General features: G+C 42.0%; 1 protein-coding gene across 1 annotated transcript in view; it reads right to left on the bottom strand.

Annotated features, from left to right (window-relative positions):
* Positions 1-7,421: 7,421 nt before the first annotated feature.
* Positions 7,422-23,310, bottom strand: part of L3MBTL4 (L3MBTL histone methyl-lysine binding protein 4) — a 331,967-nt gene continuing 316,078 nt past the window's right edge. Inside the window, exons 17-18 of the mRNA XM_019755692.3 lie at positions 11,984-12,046; positions 7,422-9,053 (exon numbers count right to left, since the gene is read on the bottom strand). Coding sequence (XP_019611251.2) covers positions 8,886-9,053; positions 11,984-12,046 — 231 coding nt within the window. The 3' untranslated portion in view covers positions 7,422-8,885. The remainder of the gene's footprint in view (positions 9,054-11,983; positions 12,047-23,310) is intronic.

Genomic DNA, 23,310 nt, shown 5'->3' with positions numbered 1-23,310 from the left:
AGTTGCTTAAACCATGCGATATTGATTAGAAGTAAGAAAGAAATTCAGATTGGGTGGAAACAAAATGAAATGGGCCAAATAGAGAAGTCCTCAAACCAAATAGCTAGGCACATGGGTCATCAAACATAGAAAATACAATAGAAGTACTCAGGTAACATCATGAAGCCTGAAAAATGGATTCTAATTTGTCTAACTTCTCTTCATTAGGTGCTTGTTTTGTGTAACAGTTCACAAATCATTAACAAAATAACAGTCCCTGGGAAGTCTCTTCATGTCGGTCCTAGCATTATCATGCTGGCGGGTCAGCTCTTCGCTGCATGACTCAGTGTCTTTCAGGGCTGTTTCCACCTTGTGTCCCACAGATCACACTTTATCGAGAGTTGACAGGGCCAGAGAGTGAATATATCTACTGCATCATTAACTTTTAGCAGAAATAAGCCATAGGACAGAGTGACAACAGCTGGCTTCTAAAGAATTATTCAGAGATAATGAGAGGACTTTCTAAGGAAGCAAACAGCTGTGAAGATACATGGGGATGAAGATTAGAAGAAAGACAAAATTAATAGTAGAGGCAAAACTTGAAAAATTTCAGTTAAAAACCTATGGAAACAGGCTAAAAGAAGAGGCATTTAGTCCAGAAAAGAGAAGACTAAGGGATGACTTCAGTAGGGTCTTCAAAAATACATGAAAAATGATTTTATAGGAACAGTAGACACCAGATCTTTTATATCTTACGCAGAAGTTTGAATGATTGTGTTAGGTCTGAAAAAGTACATCATTTTTTCTTCTTTATTTATTTAATAAATATTTATTGAGTGCCTCTTTTACACCATCTAGCTATTAAACATTAAGATCTATTTATCTAGGCACTGTGCAAACACTGACAGGAGAAGAACATTTTAGAAAACATAATCTTTCTCTTTAAGGGACAATCTTGAATGAGTCCTGAAGAGGTTGTATAATTGCTTTTACTAGGGATTTTTGGAAATGTGTTAATGAAGAGTATAATCACATGACCTAGTAATTCAAGTTATGTTCTATTTATCTATTACTTTATTTTCAGATCTTCCTCAAGGTAGAGAAAGCTATGAAATTGCTTCTGAAGATCAATGTGTGTGAGGATTTATTATCTGTAGAGAAATAGAAAATGAAGGCAAAACAACCTTGTGTGGGAACAAATATTTTTTACCAGCTTAATGCTAGTAAAAAATGGAGTACATAACTTTGAGTTTAAGATTTTTAAATCAGTGAGTTCTTTATATCTTTATTGTTTCCTCCTGAAGGCAAATATTACAATCATCTGCACAGAATATAGATTGAATTGTGAAATAAGTTTCTGTCAGCCCAAGTCTGCTAAGAGTGATCACAAATTCCAAATGACTCTTCAAGTTTCAAACAGCTACCGAGCCATTCAAAGTTCAGGAATAGTAGCCTGATCCAAGTTCAGATTTTGACAAGCTTTCATGGACTTCTCAGTTAATAGAATTTACTCAGAGCTCAACAAATAAACAAACAAACAAATAAATATCACTTTTTCTAAAATTGTGTATCCTTTAAGGCTAATCCATTTTCAAATTAACACCAAAGTGATTAATTTAAATTTTTTGCCCTTTGGGACATCTAAATCAGTTGTAACACAAGACCTACTCTAGGTAATTAATGTTGACTCACACAAAAGATCAAGTATTTCCACCTTTTTATCAGGCATGTTTCATCAAGATGTTATGCCTTTTAGTTCAGTATGGCACTTGCAAATCACTTTATTAACCTTTAGCTACCCTACTGGAGGGCTGCAAAAATTATTACACAATTTTTTGGGGGTGGCAGGATTACCAAGCAAAGCAATGTGAAAAATAGTTACATTTAAAATTCTTATGTATGCATAATAAATATTAGAACACTACTAAGCTAATATTAATGTCTGTATTTAAAGCTTGTCAGTATTTAAAATTACCTGCCTGATGACAATTTTACTTAATCACATTAGAAGTATCTCTGATTACTTTGGGTTAATTGCTACTTAGAATTTGGGGGGGCGGGGGCAAAAGTCCAGAAATTTCCAGGTAACAGATTACTTAATTGTTAACATCCAAATGGTACTCAAAATATTTCCTCTCTTGAGCCAGGCAGTTAGCAATGTGTACTGAGAGGCGTCTCTGTGTAGAGGATTGTTCTAGGTCCTGTGGGGAGACATTAGAACACCTCTGCAGTTTGCAAAGGCAGAGCAAGAACAATGATCTAGAAAGAATTGCCGCAACATCTGCATCTGTGCAGGTATGTGTCATGTGAATCACACCTAAATGCCAGGAGATTCCCCCCAGCGGTCCCACCTGACCATATTATCTATGAGATCTATGGATTGGCAAGATTGTATTCCCATTACCTGAGACCCTAGACTTTTCTCCATTTATTTCCTCTGATTCATCTTCATATTTTTATGTTTGTGGTTCATTCTCTGTCTCCACCCACTTGAATTTAAGCTCCACGAAAGAAGAGATTTTTATTTATTTATCCACAGATGCATTTCAAATGCCCATAGTGCCTGGCACATACTGGGCTCTCAGTAATTATTTGTTGAATGAATGGATGGATTTAATAATTTTCAAAATAGACAAAGATGAGGACATTGGCAAATGAATTTGATGGTTCATTCGAAGAAAATTTCCAAATCAATATGGATGTGTACCTGTGATATTTTTCCTTCTACTTTTAGACTTAACATTGCTAAACTAGAAGACACTGGGGTAAATCTCTTTGAAGGCCCAAGAAGAATAACCATAGGTTTCAAACTAATTGTTACAAGGGCTTATGAAGAACAAATCTATTCTTTAAAAAAAATAAAATAAAAAAGGGGGGAAAAGTGAGCTGTTTGTTCTGGAGGGTAACTTTGCAAATTAGTTGAAAAATGAAAGAAAAAAATCCATCACCAACACCAAGCAACCTGTCTGACAGTGTTTTCCTTTAATAAACTAATTTTTGACTGGCTTAACTTTTTTTTGTTGGAGAGGCCAAGACAAATTAAATTCGAATTGCTTCTTCTTGGAAAGAACACAACTAAACAGAAGAAAATCTTCACTGCCTTCTGAAGCAAAGTATCGGAGCAGTTCTTAGGCTCAAATTTATAGAGAAACAACTGCTTTCATGGACACACATACCACACATACCCTACCCATTCACACAAATAGCTAATTAAGCAACTCATGTATCTTTGGGAAGTGATCCTGTAAATCCACTTTTTATTTCTTTATTTTTAAAAAATGAAACTGAACCAATACTAACCGGTAGTTCTTGGTATTATTTTCTTACTAAAAGACCTTTGAGGGTCCAGCATTTCACAGTAAAATACAGGCTTCTGCATTTCAAAACAGTCCCCATGGGTATTGAATACAATTGCTATCAGGTACAGTTCAAAAATTGTGAAAATCCATTGTGGAAACATCTGGGTTTAACCTGGGATTTCTCAGCACTTTGTGCTCTTCATGCATCAATTTGCCTTGATGCCTAGACTCCTCAAACAAAAGGAACACAATCTAATCTTAAATTGAAGTAACTGTGAGATTGATGGGTGTTGCCTTATAGGTAAAACCCACACACAGCTAGTCTGATCCCTTGAAATACAACCATTTGGAGGAAAACCTCCCAATATTTTAAACTCAAAGCCTCATTTCTCAAAATGTTTGCTTTCCATTCCCTATTTAATGGTGGTCCTTACTTTTTTTTTTTTCCTTAACCCCACAACCATTTTGTCTGACTTTTTTCCATTTCTGTGTCATTCCTGGGGCCACAATCAGCAAAGAGTGTTTAGGCTATTGCAGCTTTGCCCCTTAATGTTCTGCGGTCCCCAAGGGAGGGACGATGCATGCTGTCAGCGTGCCCAGAGTCCTCTGCTCTCATCACCCAAGAACTATGTCCTCACAGCTGCCTTTAGGGCCCTCTGGACTTCCCTGTGCATCCCAGCCCAGGCATTCGGGCATCTGGGCATCTGGGCATCTGGACATCCAGGCATTTGGGCATACAGGTATCTGGGCATTCGGGCATCTAGGAATTTGGCAGTGGCAGCTGGGCTGTGTTTTATTGCTCACTGGATTCAAAATCCATCACCTGCCTGAAAGTGATTTAGGATGCAAAGACTAGGAAGCAGGTAATCTTATTACTACGCAAAAGGTCTGGCTGCTTGCCTCACGAAAGCCAAAACTTGAGAGGCAAGGTTGTTGGAAAGTAAAGCAGGTTTATTCCAAACTGCCAGCATTAAAGGAAGACAGTAGACTCTTCGTCACAAAGACAGCCGTCCCGTTTTTTAATACTGCCGAAAGGTCTTATAGGCATGCAAAGAGAACGAAAGAAATGAGAAGTTGGTCAGACAACCCCAGGAAAAAGGCACTTCCCAGAGACTGGCTAGGTATACATTTGGTCCGAAGTAAACAGAACCATTGAAACTGGTATGCATAGTAAATGTATGGTATACAGAGTCATTAAGGTTTGGTGGGAGAGTAGAGCAGCAAAAAGAAGACTTTTGAAAAGTCCCAAGCCAAACCATACAGTCCAGAGGTTTAAATCTCAAAATAGAAAATATAGGGTCACCATTACAATCTCACTTAGAAGTCAAATTGTAATCACCAATTCACCCAATGGCTTAGTCAGCAAATTTACTCATTTAACTGAGTTTATCTGACCAGTTTTCCTTTTGTCTTCACAGCAGCATTTTAAGTTTGGTTGTCCCAGCTCCCTGCTGTAGCTACAAACAAACCCAGAGATAGTATAGCAATCATATATTTTTGAAGAACTATTTCTTGTCAATATAGTATTCATTAATATATTTATTCATAGAAAGAATATATTTATAAGGATTCTGATATTCAAGGATCTATTAACAAATAGATTCCTCATACATGTATTTATAAGGAGAATAAGTTTTTAAGAAGAATTTATAAGAAAAATCATTCATGAAGAATATGTGTTTGAATATTATGAATATAGTCTTAGGAACATTTCACATTCAGGAATACATTTTTCAGCCCTGGGAGTTGCAGAGATAAACTGAATATTCTTTAAAATGATATGAAGCAAAACGTAATGCAATCAGAATTCAATGCTTCAAAAGAAATGAGTAAATGTGGCAAGTTGGTCTTTTGCTGGGTGATTAGCTTCTGGATGAAGCACCTTATCAAGCACAGGACTCAGGATTCAAGCCTGGGCTTCACTCCAAAGCCCAAGAACTTTCCTCTACACTTCCCTGCTCTAACCTTCACTAAACAGATGGAGACTCCATAGTCAAAGGTGACTTGACCACAAAATCCCAGGGATGTTTGAGAGCCAGCTCAGCAAAGGAAAGATGTAGCAACGCAGAGCCCCAGGTTAACAAGGAGCTGGTCTCCGGCGCCATCACTCTTGGAATCTGTTTAGGATGTGGGTGATACAGGGTCAGGACCAAACCACAGAGGGAAAAAACATGTTCAGAACTGACTGAAGGTAGTTTTTTCTTGGAATGTCTGTGGGTTGTTGAGAAAAACTTATTTTTCCAAAAATTATCTGAAATTATAGGCATTCAAAGATTATGGTCTCAGAAGTCCTTAGGATTCTTGTTAATGATCTAATTTCCAGCATCCTATTTGTAATTATAATGTGTTCTACAAGTGGTCCTTTGGGGGAACCCTTTCTAATAACCTAGAAGTTTGTATATCTTGAAGCCCCGTTGGCAACTTTTTGCTTTGTCCTCACTCGTAGTCCAGGTGGGAATCTGGAAAAGAGGAGAAGAGTACGAGGCTTGGCTAGTGCTCCGGGGCAGGTGAGGCCTTCACACCATCTGGGACATTACCGGATGCTGCCTGACTCTTGACGGTGGTAAGGGTCCTTCTGGTAGAGCGAATATTTCAACTGAAAGATTTTAACTCACAATGTTTCAAGACTTTCTGGAAGAGGGGAAGGGACTGGTCAGAGTGGAAGCTGGTTGTGGGAGAGCCAAGTCAGGGCAATCAAGGCCCTCAGGGTCTGCCTCACTCGTTCCTGGGACCCCTAACGCGTAGCTGCACTAAGAAGAGGGGGCCCTTGGGATCAGGCTTTATGCAAACTTAAGGGGTTTGTACGTGGGAGATTCCTGGAAGAATGCTCAAGAAGTGGAGTGCTGGAGTGCTGTTGCTGGTATTTTCCTGACTCCTATTTAATGGCTACTGTTAGGTTTCAGGCATCTTATATGTGTGTTGTGTCGGTTACATTCACATACAAGCATACATCCATCAAATCAAATTTAAAAAACCCCTTGAGGTAGGACTTATTTCCTCCTTTTACAGAGAAGTTACACTTATTTAGGAAATTGATTGGTTTGCTTCATTCATTGATACAACAAAGAACTTATTGTGTACCAATTAAGTACCAGATAGTATGCCAAATGCTAGAGTAAGCGATGAGCAAGTTGGCCGTGGTCGCTGTCCTCACAGACCCTCTAGACTAGTGGGGAGAGACAAGCAAGTAATAACAATGAAGTGTGAGGAGCAGTAATAGGGAGGCACCGCTGCTGTAGGGCCCTTAAGCAAGTCAGAACCGAACAGTTCAGGTATCAAGAAGAAGGGGGAGGGGGAAGTGGGCGAGATCACCTCAGTCAGGGGGGTCAGCGTATGCAAAGGTGGGTGGCCCAAGAGAAAGGTGAGTGTGGGGAAAAGGAAGAAGGTCAGTGAGGTCCAGCACAGGATGTGACAGAGAGAGTAAAGGTAGGCGGGGGTGAGGTGTGAATGCCTTCAGGGTGCTGGGGCCAGGAGGAACCAGCTTGGAAAGCTGACTGGGCACCTCTCTTTCCGTCTCCATGTTCAGTGATGTCATGTTGGTAGAGGAAGAATTACAGCCCAGAAATTGACAAAGATACAGACGATTTTAGTTTCCTGGCTTGGGTAGCTACTGAGATGATAGTGTTTTTCACTCAAGTGAGGAATACTAGGGTGGAGCCATCCAAGTTGCCTTTGAATATGTCAAGGTTGAGGCATTGGGTGACAGAGTGGGGATGTCCGGCAGGCAGCCAGATACGTGGATCAGGTTCTTTCTATCTGATCATACTATCTTCTAGGAGCACAATAGTTCAACCTTAATTTGGCTTCGTATTATCTGTTCTGTACTAGACCTTTCTGTTGAAATGACATGTATTAAATATCTGAACCCAAATCTCATGTTATCCACAGAGCCTCTACAATGAGCAATTTTGAAGTTTTTGTTTTTTTTTTAAATAAAAAGACTCCACGTCACTCTTCACTCTCTCAAGTTATTAACAGCTAAATTTACTTCTCTAAGGACTCAAAAATGGCGACTTCTTGGCTGGCTAACGCATGCAGCACTACTTTTGCTCTTCCAAGGCTGGAAAAAAAAAAGCCTCCAGATTGTGGTGTGGGAACAGGTTATAACAACACACTCATTCAGGCAGTGGTGTGGGGGTTTTATTTTATCTGTTTATTATAATTTAAAATATATTAAAATTTTAACATAGCAGAAGCAAGAATTTTAATTGTACATGGCAGTCTACAAAACAAAAACAAACAACAAACAAAGCTCCACAGAAACAAAAATTTATATCAACAATAATGTATTAAAATTCCATTTAGGTAAGGATCTAAAGAAATGTAATAGATGCATACATTTTAGAGAAGATTGTTTTTTTCAGTGACTTAAAGTTTGAGAAACTCTCCAAGCAGAATCAATTTGCTTGAACCATAGATTCTTAATAAAGCAGATGTGTATGGGCAGGCCTGAGTCTCTTTTATCTATTTCTTTCCTCGCCCCACTAAAACATCGATGGAGCTCCACTTCTATGGGGGCATGTGTAGCTCTTACTGTAGGTGTATGTCAGAAAAGAGGTACTTGTCTTTAAAACTGTGGGACTGACTGCACATAACTTAAGTCTTAGATACAGTCACTTATATAAGACAAATAAGGCTTGATAACAGATCAGAATTGTTTCAACAAACCATAGATACCAAGTTCCCTAGGCGTGCCTCTTCCCTTTTAATGGCGTGCCTCTGTAAAGATATACACAAGGCCCAGATGTACCACAGCTCCTTATTACACACACTCAGGCAGACCGCAGGACAAACCAGTTCTGCTGAGATCCCTCAGAGTGGAAGCCGGGAAGATTCTGGTGCAGGTGGCATCTAGCCCACTAACCAATGCCAGTGTCAAGAGAGGTCTCCCTGCAGTCCTGCAGACAGCCTGTAGGTCACTGCTGGAGGAGGGTTCTCAGGAAGGTCTCACCAGCTTCTGCTAAATGCCCAGGCTGACTGTTATGCTAACCCTGGGCACACTCCAGGAGATCTTGGGAGAACAACCCAAAAATGGTTAATGGAGTAAAAAGAAGAAGTAATGAATCATGAAAACATGTGCTTATCATTATTTTTTAAAGATTCATACTTTCCTGAGTAAAGTACACAAAAATCTCTTTTTAAAGCACTGGGCCTCTGTCTCTTAGACTTACTGCACCCAGATGGCAAATCTGAGACAAGCTCAGGTGTTCTGATGAAAACATTAACGATATATTTATGAATTGTTTTTCTAACATTTTGCCATTTGAGAGTGTTATGCTTTCAAAATGGGAAATGGCTTCTTTTACGGTGAAGGAGAAGAATAAAGGTGTTTGTGTGGGCTTCTTTGGTCTGTTTGTGGCAACATATCAGAGCTGAAAGGACCCCACCGAAGATAAACATATTCACAAACCACACACGTGCCTGGCCCACTGCATCGTTGGCACAGGATCTGTCATTAGAATCCTCTAAACATATAAACCACAAACATTTAAAAGGTCCAGATTAGATATGGATATGACCATGGGGACAGTAAAATCAAATTAATGTGGGCCAACTTTATTGCTGAAAGAACAAGGTCCCAGTGCAGCAGCAGCTCAGGTGGTGTGTTTAGCCCCTGACTTGTTGGCCTGAGACAGTAACTTCTTCAGTGAGGTCCTGGGAATTCCTGAACATGAGGATAGAATTATAAATCTTCAGTGCTGGGCCCAGTTTGATCTTCATCACCTTGACGATGTCTGTCTGTGTCAGAAGCAAGAAGGCTTTGCCATCAATCTGCTGCAAGTAATAAATAAACACAAATAAAAATAAAAGCTATAAAAGCTAGTAAAGACTATTTACCCTCTGGTAACTCCTGGGAGCTGAGCTGTGTGACACTGAACCTGAGACAGCCTCCCTGCAGAGCTCAGTGACAGCACAGAATGATGACAGCCCTCACAAGCCTTAGTCCTAACCATTGCTTAACTCCATTTCCCCCCAGGACTCTGAATAAGTTAAATTAAAAAGGTGTTCGTTCTGTTAAATATGAACTCAGTATACATCAACTGCTCCCAGGCTAAATTTCTATTGTTACATTTTAATATCTTGGCCTGAATTTGTAGCAAAAGCCTTAAAAATAACCCACTTTCATCCATAAAGTAAATCGGCAGGAATTTTCCTGAGAGAACAATGTGTGCACTCTAGTGTTATTTATAATAGTGAAATATTGAAAACAATACAGCCTTTCAAAAACAGTAGAAGTAAATAAATTATGGTCTCACCTAGGATGGGGTACTAGGCAGTTACCAAAATTCATGTCTGTCAATAAAACACTTAATGATTCGGGAAATTTTTCATCAATCATTAAGAAACAAAACGTAATCTAATGATATAGAAAGATCTTAGTTTTAATTTATAAAATTAAATGTGCATGTTAAATGTGCATGACCATATGTATACATATACATTGTTAAACCACTGGAAGCCTTTGCACCAAATGTTAAGGGAAGTTATCTTTGGGTGGTGGAATAGTGGCTTGGTTTTTATTTTCTCCTTTTAATTTTCCTGTATTTTAATTTTTGTCTATGGTATTTCTGCCATTATAAGCAGGAATACATATAAAATAAATGTTTTCTTTATTAACTTTTAAAACATTGCCGTCTGAGGTGTAATAGCTTCCCTGAGGTTCATGCGGTGGTGAGTGGCCACGGCGCAGGCTGTTATTCCATAGCTTCTAGAGACCCCATGTGGTCTCAGAGGTGACCCTGGAGACTGTGGGTGTACCATCCCCACCTCACCTATTTACACAGACGGCTCAGAAAGAGTCCTGGTTCCAGAGCCAAAAGGACAGGTGAAAGCGTTTCCTATAGCAGCACCCTTCCATGACCATAGCTCCACGGTTCGAACCTTTTCATTAATGATACAAACCTTTGGTATTAATGTTTCACTGAGGAAGGAGGGTTCACCCAGGGACCCGGGGTGGGGGGATACATTTTTAAAAAAGCCTTAAAAAGCTTTTTGTGTATTTATGATATATTGCCTTATGAAGACTCGCCTATTTAGAGAATGGACTACCTTTCCCATGGGGTAAAAAGCTTATTTCCCACAGCAGAGGAGAGAAACTCCCTATTTCCATACCCTAACCTGGGTTCAGCTCCAGCATTTTCAGGCGAAAACCACTGGCCAAAGAACCACTTGTCCTAAAAATAAGATAATGATGGTGGTGATGGTGACGATGATAACAGCTAGTGTTAGTGTTCATGGAGCTATACTCTAATTTTTCTGTGTGTTTTGCTCTTCCCAACAACCGCATAAGGTCGGTGAAGAAACCCCAGTTATAGGCCTGATGCCTTTCCCCTGGCCAGAGCTTCTAAGAGGCAATGTTGGTACTGCAGGCAGGGCTTGTTGTCCTGCAGAGGAGAAGCTCTGCTCTATGTTGCTGCCATTTATTAAGCCCTTTCTCTGGGACCAGAGGTGGGCCATATGCTGTAAACACACTAAGCCTAATCACTCAGGTCCCCTCACAGAACTCTGTGTTTATAGAGGAGGGTAAAAGAAGCGATGTGACCATGGTGACACTGCTGGTCCTAAGTGCCAAGCTTGAGCAGCTTGACCTGCAAAGAGACTTATGGACAAGGTGGGTCTTAGGTGTTGCTAAATGCAGAGAGTAGCCAGTTTGTGTGAGGCTGGGCCAACTATGCCCAAGCTGTGCTGGGCTCAGGCAGAACCAGGAGAACCACAGGTTTCCGTTGGCAGCTACCCAGACTGAGAGCATCATTACCCCGATGCTGAGTTCCCTAGAAATACAGGACTTGCCGGGCTCTGAGGGGTCCAGGCCCAAACTCAAGGAATACTTCCCCCGAGTCATGTGTGCCCCGACCTCGAGAGATGGAGGATGTGTATTACATTCTAGAGCCTGTAGGAGTACAGTTTTCTTGGAGAGTTCTAGAGCAATGATGGCGTCTCTGGAATTAGATGGATGTGGGCTGGAATCCGACTACCCTTTCCTTCTGCAGCCTGAGCTTCTTCACCGGTGAACTGCCCCACGGCGTTGTGAGGACCAAGGACACTAGTTGTCCAGGGATTGCAGAGGGCCTGGTACAATAACTATCATTTTCTGCATTATTATTCTGCAGCTGCTCCAGTCTCTTCTGGGGCATCTAGAGGTATGGATATTAATTCCAGGACAAATGTTAAGCAGTTAGGTATATTCCTAACAGAGAGGAAGCTGGAAGCAGAATCCCCATGGAAGGATTTTGTGGCTTCTCTGCATTCCTCTTGAAGCAGCCGCAGAGCAAGGATACACAGGATAGTCCCAGTTTCACTGTGGAGTGGACAACTCCCCTCTCCTCCCAGGGGCAGGCCCACGGTGGGATTCCTCCCTGTCCCCGGGGACGCGTAAAGTCACGGTGCAGAGGCTTCATGACACTTATGAGTATCAATTAATTAACATGTCAAATAGTCCATTTCTTGAACATGCTGCAGGAGCCAACCACCACAGCATTCTGTGCCAAAAGCACAGCAAATACAAGCGAACCAGAGATGGAGGCTGTCTCTGCTGTGCCCACTGTACTGCTGGGCTCTTTCCTGCTGGGACCCCTTTCTTGTGCCTCTCCAAACTGCTCTTATTTATACTTAAGTAAATGGAAACAAAGCTTTTCTGGATCTAGAAGTATAGGGACATATATATATATATATGTAAAATACATTATATATTTTACATTTCTTACCTCTTTCTTGAAGCACTTGGCATGCTCTTCACAGCCCAGCAGAGACTGTACAAACTCAGCCACCTACAGTGCAAGATGAAAGCTTGATTTAAAACCTGCACCTGAAACAATTTCTTGGGTTGTAGTAATTCAACATGGGACTAAAATATACTTCAAATCCCTCAAACTCTTGGGATTTTAATAGTAACTATCAAGTCACATTAGCATTCACCAGCTCAGAAATGAGATCAGCCCCAGTGTCTTTCTGACCTCTTATTTCTAGTCTGACCTACATGATGACAATGACAGTCTCCATCTGTGTGGAGCTCTGGCATTCTAGAACCTTGTCTCATCTGATCCTCCCATCCAGTCTGTGGGATCAGGGAGGGCAGGGGGTAGTGGCCTATGCATGGCAGCTATCATAAGGACTGTCAGAGATGGGGACATGCCCACTTGGCCTTTCAGCAGACACGATGGCCAGATCCCGTCTCACTCATCTAAGCCTCCATTTCCTCACCTGGTGGCCGGCCAGCAACAGGGGGTCAAAGGATCTATGTGGAGTGAATTCCCACATAAATGACTGTGAAGCTAAGGCCCAAAGAGGCTTAATTACTTACTCAAGGTCACACATGGCCAGGAAGTGCCAGGGATGGTTTTGGAACTCAAATTTTCTGACTCCAAACTCAGAGTTTTGGAGAATCAGTCTCTTTGGAGAATCAGGATTCTTTGGAGAATCGACTCAATTTCTCACCCTTAATTTTTTCCTCCCTCTCTATCCACACATGCCATGAATTCCTTTTAATAAGAGACATCAGGCAAAGATCTGACTATAAGCTCAGGAAGCCACTTAGTGCTCCCAAGTCACACTTTTGGGGAGCTGACTGAACAAACGTGATGAAGTGTAGTAGACTCCCAACAACCGGAATGACAACGGGTTTCTGGCCGCTTCTGGCATGGTCTGGCACTGCTGTAGCCTGGGATGAAAGGCAAGCTGGGGCAATCGCACATGCATCGTGGGAGGAAATATTGCTCAGAGGAACCATTTTGTTGGTTTATTTATTTATTTATTTATTTTTGCTCTCTGCCTCTTGTATGGACTGAATTGTGTGCACTCACCCTTCTCTCCCACGTCTCAGGGGGAAGGCCCATGAGAAGGCCAGGGAGCCCAGGGCCTTCTGTCAATCACAGAGCTCTGGGAGCACCGGTCCCTGCAGGCACTCCGGGAGACATGAGCGGGTGTTGGCCCCTCCCTACACTTTTCAGAGAACAGCATAGGGTTGGCTGATTTCCAGCTTACAGTGGTCAGAGCCAACACCTGTGTACTCTGTCCCCTACAGCTCTGTCCCTTGTTGACTCACAGCTATGTTTAGTCTGTCCAATATGAAGGTTTCAAAACATCTTTTTTAGGGGCAATCAACACGCTGGTGTCTGTTTTACTCACCTCTGATGCTGCAAGAATATTTTATTTTGAGTCACTAATAATCATCCTTTTAAAGAGTAGGATGATGAGAATTTATAAAAAAATATCCTTCCAAAGCGGTCACCATGCTGCCACACAACGGCATCTTCAAGTCCTAGGGCACCTGGGAGGTGTCCATGTGCTTCACTCTGGCCTCCTCGGCTCTTACAGTTTCTAGACATTGCACCCGAGAGCCCCGACCTCTCCAGTCCATGCACCCAGGAAGTCGACTGTTTGCTGAGTTAACACAGCTTTCTCTTTCCTTGGTGAACAGGAAACAAGGAGTGTGTGTTTGGTATTTTCAGGGATCTAAGGGAAGCTTTGTAATATTAATGGTCAACTCGCAGAGATGTGGTTACTAAGGCAGGTGACAGCAGGGCTTACAGAGTGCTTCTGGGAACCGTACCCTGAGAGGTAGGTGTAGTCCCCTCATTCTCTAGGCTCCTCTTCTGGCCAAGGATGTCCTGACCATGGCTACATGTGAGGCCTCTGCTGGGAGCTGGGAAGGCTGGGCCTGCAAGCAGGTTGATCCTGAACTTTCCGTAAGTGTGCAGTTTGATTAGTGGCGGGGGCGGGGGGGGGGGGGGGATAGAGGCAAAATGGCCAGTAAAGGATGGTTACTAATCACCATATGCATGCCCAATATGCTAAAGTCCAGAAAAGAGGTGTGAAGGCTGCAGGCTTCTAGAAGGGACAGATGAAATCTCAGGTGGGAACTCAGGAAAAGCACCACGAGGGAGGTGGTAGCGGAGACAGCCACCGCTGACTGTGCAGTATTCCCACCAAGGGAGATGAGGGGTAGAGAAGACCTTTTCAGCACAGAGCCTCACAGATGCAGGGCCACAAGCAGAATGCACAGCTTGCTTGTCATCAACAGAGGCCAGTTTGGCTTGCACTGTGGAACAGACAGGGAATGGTGGGAAAGGCAGGTGAGGAGGCCTGTGGTTTCCTGGTGTGCTTGTACTTCTATCAGCAGACCAGAGGGAGCCCTGGAGCAGTGGTTCTCCACCCTGACCACACCTTGGAACCCGCTGGAGAGCTTTAACAATGACAGAAGGCCAGATGCATGCCACAGAGACTAACTGGAGCCAAGTGCTGGGCAAATATTTTTAGACTCCCCGTTGATTACAACGTGCAGTTAGGGCTGAGGACAGCAGAGTAAGAGAGCCTGTGAGAGGACCTAGCAGTGTGTGGGTGGGCTGGGCAGTGTATCAGCTGGGTGGCGCCTGCAGCAGTCCTGTGGGAACCCTGCAGGACTGGCTGCTTCGCACCTGGCAGAGCAAAGAGCTGGAGGTAGAAGGTGCTGCAAGGTAAAATCCCAAGGAGCTGTCCACAGGCCAGGTGAGGGGCAAAAGGAATCAAAGTGCTCTACGGCAGGTTTCTGAAACCCTGCACCACTTACACGCTGGACCTGATCTGTCTTTGCTGCATTGCAGGATGTTTAGCAGCATCCCTGGACTCTACCTGCTAGGTGCCAGTAGCGCCAGCTCTCCTTGTCACAACCAAAGATGTGTCCAGATGTTGCTGAGATCACCCTGGTTAAGAGCCACTGCTCTAAAGGAAGGTTCTTTTGGGATGGCTCTTTCATAGGAAGAGGGAATGAATGTCATATTAGGGAAATTAAAAATAGAAAAGAGGGACTAGAAATTAGCTGAAGACATACATTTTGTTGTACCTCAATCATGAGCTCCCATGGGGAAGCCATGCTAGTAACAAGGCCCCTGGGTTCAGCCCTGGCAAAGTGAGGTGCTTAGAAATGTGGCCTCTTTAAACACATGCTCCAGGAACTGCTGCTCACAGCCCAAGGGTTACATGTTGCCTTGATGGTTTGCCTAGGTTGACATATCCTTTTCTGGGCAAGCAAATGAAGAAGAGACTCACATTCCCTCTTAGTATTGTTAGCCAAGAAATCATTGTCTATGTCAAAAGTGGACTAGAGTTTTTAACGGGAGTAAATAATATGTTAAACCAAAGAGTAAACAGACCAGTGCTGCCAAGCACAGTGTCCCTGAGCTTGGTGCCAGCTCAGCCTCTCACTGTCCCGTCTTCTGTCTTCCTCAGACGGGAGGTGGGGTGGAGGTGGGAAACACTGACATCTAGTTTGCTTTATCACGTGTATGAAATTCTCTGTCTTTTTGCAAAGAGATTCTGTTTCTATTCAATCTGTTTTTCTTTTTCCAAAGTAAAGAACAAGTTCCATGAAATCTAGTGAGGCAGATTTTTCTGGCCAGAATTATAAAATATCCAAAGGCTTTGATAATTAACCAATATCATTATTCAGTATTGTTAGTATTTATTTCCCCATAAGAAGAAGGTATGTTTTGAACTTTAATAGAAAGTCCATTTTGCTACAACTTTTCTAAGTGTAAAGTAGTGAGCTTTAACATATCATAGAGTAGTATCAGAAAGTTTCCCTCGTGTTCTCCCCTTCAAAACTTGTTTTCTTTTTCAAGTTTGTGGTACATGTGGAGAACTGTTTAGGTAAGTGGGAACAAATGCTATGAAAAAGGAAACTACCATCCCTTTGCCTCCACCCAAGATGGCTGTGTGGACTCATCTGCTTTTCTGAGGTAATGGCAGCTTTGTTGGAGTTGGGGTTGGGCAACCTTGACCGTGGCTCTGGAAAGCATACCTGGTATGGAGGCTGACATGCGGGTGGTTCCCAGAGTTCTCTGGAGCACAGTGTCCCACAGCTAAAGCCCCTGTTTTATTTTGGAAGGATACTGAGTACGTTAATTCTAGGAATGACACAGCAGTTTGGAAAGACTAAGAAAGATGACACTGTGCAGCCTCTTAGATGAGCCCATTACTTTACCCAACTTACTTTCCACAGCGACCTACTTTTCCTGGCGTCCTCTTGGAGCTCAGCAGGCTTTGTTTTTTTTCAGTGGGGCTGCTGTTCCCTTAAATCTTTCCAAATGGTGGTGTTTTCTATTTTGTTGAGACTGTAGCTGTGTGCCTGATTGTACTGCCTCAAAGTCCACTGGGGACCATGTTTCCAGTCCAGGCCTCGTTTTTTAACAGCGAAGTTTATTTGCCCTTTTTTTAAGGGCCTGATGGTATAGGCTGCTATGCTTAGTTAGCAATCCCCTAGATTTTTCAAAATACTCCCTTCTGTGTAAAGATTGCTTTTAAAACGACTGCCATCTTTTAAAGTTAATGGACATTTAGGGAGCACTTAGTTGAGGCTGGTACGATTTATATGTGCTGTTTTAAAACCATTTTTGGAAATAAAAAGTACAAGTACCCATGTGTGCACCAAACATACCTGAGTCACACTTGTGGCTGTAATGTGCATGCGTGTCACATCCAGAGCTCATGCGCCCAGGAGCACCTGCATAAAATTCACTTTCCACTCATTTACTCATACATTTGTCAGACACATATTCTATGCAAGATACTCTGCTATAATCATGTAAAAAAACTACAAAACTGTTTTAGTTCTTACTCTTAAATACCTATACTCTTCTGTAGAATATTTCCATGACTCAGAGTAAAACACAATACACTTCACACTGACTATAACTTGAGTGTGTGTGCATATCCATCCCTTCAAACAAAGGTTTCATAAATCAATAACCTTTCCTACAATTATGTACTTTTATCTAGTTTTGTCTTTCATTTCAGAACCACTAAATTGACTTTACAGCCCATCTGTGCTTTGACAAGCACTGCTCTAGTAGGAACAACCACAGTGACAAAGGAGTTAAAAGCCAGCTCCCACCCTCTGTGGAAGGCCCGGCCTGCACTGGCTTCTCTTCACAGGTGACGTACAGCAGAACGGAGGTCTTCCTCCCAGGCCAGGATGGCAGACAAAAGAGAACGTTCTTGCACTTCATCTTCTGCCATGACAGCCACCTGCCTTCAGTCTGGCCAAATGGCCCCTAACATAAGGATGCACAGGTCCATTTTCAACATGCCTTGTCCCTGTCTGCTCCGGTTCCCCTCTAATACGCTAATGGGAACAGAGCACAAAAGAACACCCCTCCTCCCCGCTCCTGTTCCACTGAACTGCCTTTTCAAATTCTCACTACCCTGCTCACCATTTTAAATGTGTTGTATATAATCATGGTAAGCTCTGTTGTTGGTGCTCGCTGGAATGCCCCCTAAATGAACTCCCTTCTGCCTTATTTTCAAAGATACACACAGAACCATCACCACAAAGCTCACACTTACAACCCATCAGAGATTCTTGCTGAGGACCTAGTTTGGTGCCAGGAAATGTACTATCGTGTGTGAGGATACTGACATTATAAATTTAGGACATTGTCCTCAAGAGCATCTCGTTAGGGAGACCTCAAGACTAAGATATGGGGTCTGACAATTAAGTTCACAAACTTATTATAATGCTGTTGCTAACCTTTTTTGATTTCAAAGGGATTATTCATTATGAATTTGTACAAACTGGACAAACAGTTAACCAAGTTTTACTATTTGGAAGTGTTGAAAAGGTTGCGTGAAAAAGTTAGACGACCTGAACTTTTCGCCAGCAATTCATGGCTCTTGCATCACGACAATGCACCAACTCACACGGCACTGTCTGTGAGGGAGTTTTTAGCCAGTAAACAAATAACTGTATTGGAACACCCTCCCTACTCACCTGATCTGGCCCCCAATGACTTCTTTCTTTACCCAAAGATAAAGGAAATATTGAAAGGAAGACATTTTGATGACATTCAATACATCAAGCGTAATATGACAGCTCTGATGGCCATTCCAGAAAAAGAGTTCCAAAATTGCTTTGAAGGGTGGCACTGGCATCGGTGCATAGCTTCCCAAGGGGGACTGTAGTGATATTCAGCAATGAATAAGTTCACGAACTTAACTGTCCTGCCTCATATATTAAAATTAGGGACTAACGCAAACTGTTTTCTCTGGACTGCGTCCCTGAGGGAAGCTTTGTAAGGAAGCATCGCGAGCAAGAGCACTTTATGAAGATAGCTTCTTCCATGGTTTATTTTTAATCTAGAAAATCTCAAAGGGCTCTTCTAGGGCATGTGTACCCATGATAGAGAACAAGGAACGGTGATCTCACCTTCCTCATAACCCCTGATAGCATTTCAGTCTTCCCCATGGTGAGTCTCTTCCTTTTGAGACCTTCTCTGTCCTAATGAGACTCACACTTGGACCAGCTGCTTCCCTTTAATCACCCTCCAATCTTACACTTTTGTTCAGTGCCAGATCTGAGGCCCCCAGCAAATATCCTATTCATTACTTACTGCTCCTAAAGCAGTGACTCCTATTCTTTGTGGTTGATGGCCCCTCTTGAGAATTTAATGAAGGCTCTGGCTCTCCCCTTAAGAAAAAAGTATACACATGTTGTACACAATTTTCCCAAGTCCCCTGAAGCCCAACTCCATAGCACCATCCAGAAACCCCAGACCTTAATCTGATGTGTGCCCTACTGCATCAAACACTCATGAGTAGCCTTCCCTTGACACTTTTCTTTCATGGACTTCTTCCCACTCCTACTTCTATTTATACCGCCTTCCCAGCCCCTTCCTCCTGCACTTTCTCTTTTTTGAAAAAGAGTTTTATTAAAATATAGCTTAATAATATATGTACACCATAGTTACTCAACATTTATATACCTAAAGAAGTGATCACCATGATAAGTCAGCAACCACCTGACACCATACTATGCTATCATAATATTGACTATATTCTCTATGCTGCACATTTCATCCCCATGACTTATTTGTTTTATAACTGGAAATTTGAACCTCTTATTCCCCTTCACTTTTCCCCCCACTTTTTAAATTTTTCAATTACAGTTGATATACAATATTTTTTAATGTTAATTTCAGGTGTACAGCATAGTGGTTAGACATTTATATAATTTAAAATGTGAAACCCTTGACTAATCTTGTACCCACCTAGCACTATACATAATTATTACCACATTATTAACTATATTCCCTATGCTTTATTTACATCTCCATGACTATTTTGTAACTACCAATTTATACTTCTTAATGCCTTCACCTTTTTTACCCTTCCCCCAAGCCACTACCATCTATCATCCCAATAAAACTAGTATCCATCTGATACCATACATAGTAATTACAACATTATTGACTATATGCCTTATGCTATACCCTATATCCCAATGACTACTGTGTAACTACCAATTTGTACTTCTTAATCCCTTATCCTTTTTCATCCATTCCCAACCCCCTTCCCATCAGGCAACCATCAAAATGTTCTTTGTATCTATGAGTTTGTTCCTGTTTTATTTGTTTATTTTTAGATTCCAAATAAAATCAAATCATATTGCATTTGTCTTTCTCTGTCTGGCATACTCCACTCAGCACAATACCCTCCAGGTCCAACCATGTCACTGCAGATGGCAAGAACCCGTTCCACTCCATGGCTGAGCAATATTCCATTGAATATAATATGTAATGCCTACTCTTTATCCATTCATCCATCAATGGACACCCAGGCTTCCTCCACATCATGGCCATTGTAAACAATGCTGCAGTGAATAGATGGATGCACATGTCCCCTCGAAGTAATGTTTTGGGTTTCTTTGGATAAATACACAGAAGTGGGATTACTGGGTCCTTCCTTGTCTCTTGTTATTAGGTTGGTGAAAAAGTAATTGCAGTTCAAAAGGTTAAAAATAATTGCAAAAACCACAATTACTTTTGTACCAACCTAATATTTATAGCCTTTGTTTTAAAGTCTATTTTTTCTGTTGTAAGTATTGCTACCCCAGCTTTTTGTTTGTTCATTTTGATTTTCATGAAATATCTTTCCATCCCTTTACTTTCAGTCTGTGTGTGTCTTTCTATATGAAATGAGTCTCTTATAGGAAGCATATGTAAGGATCTTGTTTTCTTACCCATACAGCCACCCTCTCTTTTGACTGGAGCATTTAATCTATTTACATTTAAAGTAATTATTGATAGATATGTAGTTATTGCCATTTTATTACTCATATTTTATATCTTTTTTTTTTTTAGTTCATCTTCTTAAAGAAGTACCTCTAAGATTCTTTGTAATGATGAACTTCTTGAGTGTTTTTTTGTTTTGTTTTGTTTTGGTCTGGAAGCCTTTTATCTGTCTTTCAATTCTAAATGATAGCCTTGCTGGGTAGAGTAGTTTTGGTTGTAGGTCCTTGCTTTTCATCACCTTGAATATTTTGTGCCATTTCCTTCTGGCCTGCAAAGTTTCTGTTGAGAAACCAGCTGACAGTATTATGTAAGCTCCCTTCTAAGTAACTAACTACCTTCCTCTTCCTGCTTTTAAAATTCTCTCTTTGTCTTTAACCTTTGGCATTTTAATTATGATGTCTCTTGGTGTGAGACTGCTTGGGTTCATCTTGTTTGAGAGTCTCTGTGCTTCCTAGGCTTGTATATCTATTTCTTTCATCAGGTTAGGAAAGTTTTCCATCATTATTTCTTCATATAGGTTTTCAGTTCCTTGCACTCTCTACTCTCCTTCTGATACCCCTGTGATGTGAAAGTTGGTATGCTTGCTGCTATCCCAGAAGCCTCTTAAACTACCTGACTTTTAAATTTTTTTTTTTTTGTATTCTGTTTGGGTGTTTTCTGCTACCTTATCTTCTAAATCACTGATTAGATCCTCTGTTTCATCTAATCTACTGTTAATTCCCTCTAATTTATTCTTTATTTCAGTTGTTCTTAATTTTTTTATTTGTTCTTTTTAATATTTTCTATCTCCACTTGTATGTTTCACATCTCTTGGTTGAAGTTCTCCCTGAGATCATTGAGCATCCTTATAACCAGTGTTCTGAACTCTGCATCTGGTAGATTGCTTGTCTCCATTTTGTTTAGTTATTTTTCTGGAGCTTTATTCTGTTCTTTAATTTGGGATATATTTCTTTGTCTCCACATTTTGGTTGCCTGCCTTTGTTATTTTCTGTATATTAGGTAATGCTGCTATGCCTCCTGGTCTTAGTAGAATGGCCTGATGTAGTAGGTGTTCTGTGGGGTCCAGTCTCCCTGTCGACTAAAGCTGGGTGCTCCAGGTGTGTCCCTTCTGTGGGTTATGTGTGTCCTCCTGTTGTAGTTGAGCCTTGGTTTGCACATCAGTGGAAGGGATTGACCTTCAGGCTGATTGGTTGTAAGGACTGGCCATGATTATAGTGAAGGAGCAGGGCCTTAACATATGGAGCAGGATTTACTTCAGCAGGGCTCTGGTGCTTGCCCAGTTTGCCCTTCATGGGTATTGTCCTTGGAGGTGACCGGGTAATGTTCCAGCTCAGTTTGAAGCTGGCCACTGGGTGTGCCAGCCCTAGGGTCTCCTGGGAGGGGAACCATTGCTGGACAAGTTCAGCCTCAGCCTGTACCCTGCCCAGGGTCAGCTGGTATGAGCCACAAAGTAATCTGCACATGGCTGCCACCTGCCATGGGCTTGGAGGTGCCTTGAGAGGCCAAGCTGCCATCTGAAGCCAGTTTTTGCTAGTGCCAGGCTTAGGGCTACTCAACAAGAGGTATGGGCCATGCTGAAGCCAGATGCTGACTTTTTGGGTTTTGTGTACCTTTAGCAATTTTAGGAATGCCCACAGCTTGAGCCAAGTCAGGCTGTTTGTATGGAAAAACCACTGGAAGTGGGACTGCAGGTTGTATGGGGCAGGGTCTCAGGGAATCACTAGGGTGGGGTAAATGAAGGTGTTCACCAAGTTGATGAAAACTCAGATATGGTGGCCACCTAAATCTGTAGGCCGGGAGGGAGGAGAGCTCAAGAAAGAAACAGTGGCTTCTACCAGCTCCTTCATCTGGGAGAAGGCTGCCCCTTCAGCCTTTGTCCTGAAGCCAGATAATTCAGTTCCTTCCTATATACCCCTGGTGCATTTTGAGCTGCTGCCCCAGTGCTGGAGCTCAGAGCAAGTGAGTTCATCAGTAAGTCTATGTCTAGGTTCTTTAATAGGAGTGCCTTGGAATCTAGCTGTCTTCACATCACTCAGCCACCATCTCTGCTGGTTTTCACTGCCAGAAATTGTGGGGATTTTTTAGCACTGGAACCCTGGGTTGGGGAGCCTGGTGTGGGGCTGGACCCCTCGCTCCTCCAGGGGTGGGACCTTAGCAGCCAAGATATCCCTCCCGATTTTTAATGGTCATACACAGGTGTGGGACTAGCCATTCCACATCTCTGCCCATCCTAACAGTCTCAAGTTGGTTTCTTATGTATGAGGTTTGGCAATTAAGTTTGTGAACTCATCCTAGAAAAAGTGCTACATACCTCATTGTTGAATATCACTATGGTCACTTTCGAAGTACTCCTCTTGGCAAGCTATGCACTCATGCCAGCACCTAGTCTACCCTTCAAAGCAATTTTGGAACTCTTTTACTGGAATGGCCATCAGAGTTGTCGTCATATTAACCTGGGTGTCCTGAATGTCATCCAAATGTCTTCCTTTCAAGATTTCCTTTATCTTTGGGTAAAGAAAGAAGTCATTGGGGGCCAGATCAGGTGAGTAGGGAGGGTATTCCAATACAATTATTTGTTTCCTGGCTAAAAAGTCTCTCACAGACAGTTCTGTGTGAGCTGGTGCATTGTTGTGTTGCAAGAGCCATGAATTGTTGGCGAAAAGTTCAGATTGTTTTCATCTAACTTTTTCATGCAGCCTTTTCAGCACTTCCAAATAGTAAACGTGGTTAACTATTTGGTCAGTTGGCACAAATTCATAATGAATAATCCCTCTGATATCAAGAAAAGGTTAGCAACGTTGTTGCAACAAGTTCATGAACTTAATTGTCAGACCGTGTATGTCTTTAGTTGGAGGGTTTCAGTTCAGCTAGACGTCAGGTGATTCTCAATGATGGATGTTCTGTAGTTTAGTTGTAACGTTGATGTGTGCGTGAGAGGTGGTAAGCACAGCATTTATCTAATCTGCTATCTTGACTGGAAATCTCCTCTT

The sequence above is a fragment of the Rhinolophus sinicus genome, chromosome 4 (genome assembly GCF_057876585.1).
Source record: "Rhinolophus sinicus isolate RSI-liver-muscle chromosome 4, RSI-T2T, whole genome shotgun sequence".
Classification (NCBI taxonomy): domain Eukaryota; kingdom Metazoa; phylum Chordata; class Mammalia; order Chiroptera; family Rhinolophidae; genus Rhinolophus; species Rhinolophus sinicus.
Note: the sequence above shows the minus strand (reverse complement) of the source record. Positions and strands in the feature narration are given on the sequence as shown.